Source organism: Sphaeroforma arctica (genome assembly GCF_001186125.1).
Source record: "Sphaeroforma arctica JP610 unplaced genomic scaffold supercont1.152, whole genome shotgun sequence".
Classification (NCBI taxonomy): Eukaryota; class Ichthyosporea; order Ichthyophonida; genus Sphaeroforma; species Sphaeroforma arctica.
The window spans coordinates 120,839-125,954 of NW_014040406.1; the positions used below are offsets into that span (position 1 = coordinate 120,839).

The following is a 5,116-nucleotide window of genomic DNA, read 5'->3' on the forward strand; positions in this document are numbered from 1 at the left end:
ATTGGAAGGCCTTCTCAAACTGTGAAAGAAGATAGAATATATGATACGTATTTAAACTCATAAATTATATATATATATATATATATATATATATGTATAGAATGTATATACATGTATATATAACAAAAAGTACATATACTTCCCTGCAAATAGGAGCGTCCGGGAGGATTTCTACAGTACTTGGAATGCCTGCGCATTTAACTGAACGCTATTTTAGAGGCTTTGTTGTGTTTGTTCTGCCACGTTAGGAGAGTGCCAGACCTTTTGATTTGGATATCCTATAACCCTAGTACATATCGCAACAACTGCGTGTGCGCGCAGTTGTGGATGTACTTGAACGTAGTAGAGTTGCAGGCGATGTGGCGAATAAATGCTTCCTGTGTATGGTGGCTTTTATTCTATTTTAGGACGCGAGGGTAGTACACTAGGTGACCTTTATCACGGTCTCTCATAGGGGGTGTGCATGGGTCATGCGTGCGTTCTATCACGGCAATCTGACTGACGAAACCCACCAACAACACACAATTAAAAGCGTATCCGAGTTCCGTATCCGTTAAGCCCCTTTCTCTAGTTGCAGTCGTAGCCTATCCCTACCGGAGCATTAGTGCTAGGCCCAAGTTTCCAACTGCAGACGTCTAGCGGTCTCTAGCTGCGTTATATAGCTCGATGCTTCATCCTCCGTCATGGGCGCATGTGTCTGTGCTATCGTACGTAGGGCTTTCTTAACATCGTCCGGCATTCGCTTGGAGTTCCTATGCATCAGCAGTGTAGGTAGTCGTCTGAGCGGAAGTAGAATCAGCCTTGCCGTGTGCGTGGTGCATGTTTTCATAACAGAAACCAACTTTACCCTGGCGTACCCCGGTATAAATTCGGAATCCTTACACACACGCATACAGGTGGTATAAAAGATTGGTATGCCAAACTCGCACATCAGAAGCTAACTTCAACTACACATTCCCTAAAATTAGCCTAAAATCCCTATACAAAAGCGTGGGGATGATAGAATGCTATCCGTTTACTTTAGAATAGATACACCACTTTGTATGCATATAGTGAGCGTGTACAAACATACCAATTTCGAACCCAACTCCAGCTCAAAAGCGTGCTAAGGTACTACAAGGATGCGGAAATTCATGACAACTGCCTGGCGTTTGTGTTTAGTTTAGTATTGAAGTACACATCGAGGGCCCCCGTTTAAGACATGCATCGGTAGGAGTGGTCACAACGACTATACACAACCGTTTAAAACTCTTATACGCATACACACGCGCATCCCTGAGACAACACAATACTCCAGTACAAATCTAAGTAGAGCACGGGGTAGCCTGTCAACCACACACAGTAGGTTCCAACATGAACATACGCAGGCTATACTTACCCGCACACATCGAACATGCACAGACTATACTTACCCGCACACATACACGACCGCTTTGCCGTTGTGGATGAGGTCCCAGATGTCCTTCCCTCGGTTTATCATCTCGTGTTGCACATAGACCTTGTCGGGCTGGGGGGCATCGGGAGTGCCAGATGTAATAGTCAGTACATTAGGGCAAGGATAAGCTATAGAAACAGCCGTAAAATGAATATATACCGGGAGTACCAGATGTGGTAGTCAGTACAACGATTAGGGCAAGGATAAGGGCTATAGAAACAGCCGTAAAATTAAGATATGGGTGTAGGATGACCGACAATGCATAGGATACTCTGGAGATAGGTATCATTGAAAATAAGATAGAGTACTAGTCAGAGATGAGCGTGTGTGTAATTTAGGACCGCAGAGATCACCAAATGGTCGTGGAGGGGTATATCGGGTATTTTGGTCGTGGGGAGGTATACCGGGTATTTTGGTCGTGGAGGGGTATATCGGGTATTTTGGTCGTGGGGAGGTATACCGGGTATTTTGGTCGTGGGGAGGTATACCGGGTATTTGGTCGTGGGGAGGTATACCGGGTATTGGGTATTTGGTCTGCAACGATACGACAATCCAATGTAGTTGCGCCACCCCACCCAACGATCACGCAGCGAACATGCTTACTTGGCCACGCTAACAGTGCGTTCAGCAAAACGTTTAACTCGGAAGGCATGAGCGACTGTAATAGTAGTACGCGCATGATACGGTCACCGGAAGCTTAGTGAGACCGTTTGTTTAAACAGACGGTCGTATACCAGGACAGGCTGGGCGTAATAAACGTAAACGATCTGGATTATCACGTGGGTGGGGCACCAAATATAAAGTTGGTAATGCTATCACCTCTAGATACAGCATTAACGCTCCGTACACTCAACCACACGCGCTCAAAACCTTAAACCCTGAGCCCTGGGCCCTGGACCCAAACGCACCTGATCGCGAGAGAAGGCTGTGACCAGGTCCAGTTGGTTCGACTTCCTATACGCCTCCCATTCACGTCCAAATAAGTAATCCTTCTCCTGTTTGCGGTTGCCAAACACTAACATACTCTTGTGTGCACTTGCTGTGCCGCCCTGTCGGCCATCTGTGACAAACAGAAGAGAAGGAGAGTCACAGGGTTCTGCTTTAGTGTCTACTTTAGAGGTCTATGACTTCATATCCCATCCATATCTTCCGTGAGCAAGAAAATACCACTTGGTCTGTGAGTATTGCTGTATGCGTTGATATATTTCGCAATGCATGCCTAGCCATACGTTTTTACATAGGAATAAACGGGCTACCGGCAGTGTACCTATGTACTGACAAGCCAGATCATCCAAGCGGTTCTCATAAACGTTTTATTGCATTACTGGATACGTTAACCACACCCCACGGGATCGGACAGTACACACAAGTGATCAATGTGTGCACAGATATGCGACAGAAACCGCATAGCACCCAAACACAGAGTACCACATACCAGCTATTGAGCTTACCATTGATGCCTCGATAGATAACTCATACTTAGCACACACTACGCACTGAGTACAGTAGAATTTAATAGTCGAATGCAGAAGACATCTCTAATAAAAAACACTATCCATACTTAGCACACACTATACATACTTAGCACACACTATACATACTTAGCACACACTACACATACATAGCACACACTGCAGCACACCAGAAAATTTTATCCCAACAAACACACAGCCCATGACATCACGAGTACCTACACATACGACATAGCAATCTCAACACTTACACACACGGTGCAATAACATCATAGCCTAACCACCTGAAGTACACTGACAACGTACCTGTGGCATCGTCGGATGGTGCTCTTCCTAGACGTTCACCAATAAACCCTCTAAACGGCGCTACGCCAGTGCCTGGCCCAATCATTAGCATAGGCAGGTCCTCACGTTTCGGCATAAATATCGTACCCTGCAACGGGATATACCATCACATAGATGAGCACTACCTACTGATACGGGGTTTTTTCTACGGATTTTAGGGTTTTAGGTTTAGGGTTTAGGGGCCATAAAACCCTACAGATCCGTGCCCTCGTATCGATGGACTGGTTATCTTGTTCTGTACACAATAGGTGCAATGGTTGCGTGGTGCATGTGCGGAGATGTTCCGTCGAACTCACACAGGTCACATCAGTAAGCGAGTGCGCCGCTTGAGAACCAGGCATATACGAAAGTCTCCAAACATAGCTTGTACTTGATAAGTATGTACTTGGGTAGACCGAGTTACATCACTTTAATGTGTGGAATGGATAATTCACGCATAGATGTTCATAAAGAGTTTGTGCACATCATCCGCTTCATTATCTCAATAGGCAATCGCTGCCCTAGCGAAGTACGTGCCAGTACATCTGTGCACATACTATATTCTGATACATTGACACGTCTTCAACACTCCACAATGCCCACAGACAGATACAAAACTCATTCGAATACGTGTGCTCACAGACCGCATAACACACCGAATAAACGTTATCAACGCGTTTCCACCCACCTTCATGATCCATATAGGCAGTCGCTGCCCTACAGTAGTCCGTGCAAGCATGTGTGTGCATTGGCCGTATCGTGGTTCGGTGATGCGTGTCTGGTACTTCACAATGGCCACACACAGATGAATCTCGTTCGGGTGCGCACGTGGTGACGACGCAATGCTGAACTGCCGCGGTTGGATCATTGGGAACAGATCGAACATGTACGATAGCGGTACAGAGCCCTTGAGCGAAGGAAAGTCCTGTGCAAAACAAAACAAAAGGAAAGGAAAGGAAAGGAAAGGATAAATGGAAGTAGGTGTGTGGCCTGGAAAGGAAAGCAGAGGAAAGGATGAATGAAAGTAGGCATGTGCAGAGGAGGATAGCAGGAGGTGAGTATGCGTTGAGCCAAACGAAAGGAATGGAAGAATGGAAGTAGGTATGTGGAGAGGAGGATAGCAGGAGGTGAGTATGCGTTGAACGCCTTGGGTTCATTGTCTTCTAGGTGTAAACGGAGAATGCAAGTAGGTATGTGGAGAGGAGGATAGCAGGAGGTGAGCATGCGTTGTACGCCTTGGGTTCATTGTCTTCTACTTGTAAACGGAGAATGCAAGTAAGTATGTGGAGAGGTGGCGAGGAATATAACAGGTGAGTATGCGTTGAACGCTTCAGACTCATTGTTTTTTAGGTGTTCCGATGAATGTGCAGAGTCCGCCGGGCGAAAGGAATGGCTGTGGCGGTGTGGCTATGTACAAATGGCATACACACTATTGCCGCACACTGCATTACTTTTGTAGTATAGAGCTACTTCTGATACATGAAGGTAGGTAGGTGTATATAATAATCGAACGTCAGAGGCAAGCAGTATCAGCCGAAAAGAGATCACACCAAAGAAGTTGCATGTAGAATACTATTATGTTTATGGATATACATGTCATTCCAGACAAACTCAAAACAAGCCACGATATACAGTAGAGTATCATTCCCGGATTATAAAGTATAAAGATAAATCAGAATACGATATAATCACTATATACTGAGATTTGTACGGATAGATTTTTAAACACATAAGCCAAGACTGCGCGTATATGCATCAACTTATAATCATAACCATGTAGCTCAACCAACACAAGTCAAACAGCCCCAGGAACAAAGTGTCTCCTGTTCACTTGTGCACTTATCAAATATGCACCCGGCAGAAACAGTGACACTTTAGCAAGTTT

General features: G+C 45.3%; 1 protein-coding gene across 1 annotated transcript; it reads right to left on the reverse strand.

Annotated features, from left to right (window-relative positions):
• Positions 1–374: 374 nt before the first annotated feature.
• On the reverse strand, positions 375–4,156 carry SARC_03117 (hypothetical protein). Its single transcript, XM_014303110.1, has 5 exons — positions 3,920–4,156; positions 3,214–3,340; positions 2,344–2,495; positions 1,413–1,507; positions 375–752 (listed from the first exon to the last, which is right to left on the reverse strand). The coding sequence occupies exons 1-5, from the start codon at positions 4,115–4,117 to the stop codon at positions 608–610; spliced, it is 717 nt and encodes a 238-aa protein (XP_014158585.1). The 5' UTR covers positions 4,118–4,156; the 3' UTR covers positions 375–607.
• Between the last annotated feature and the right edge of the window lie 960 nt (positions 4,157–5,116).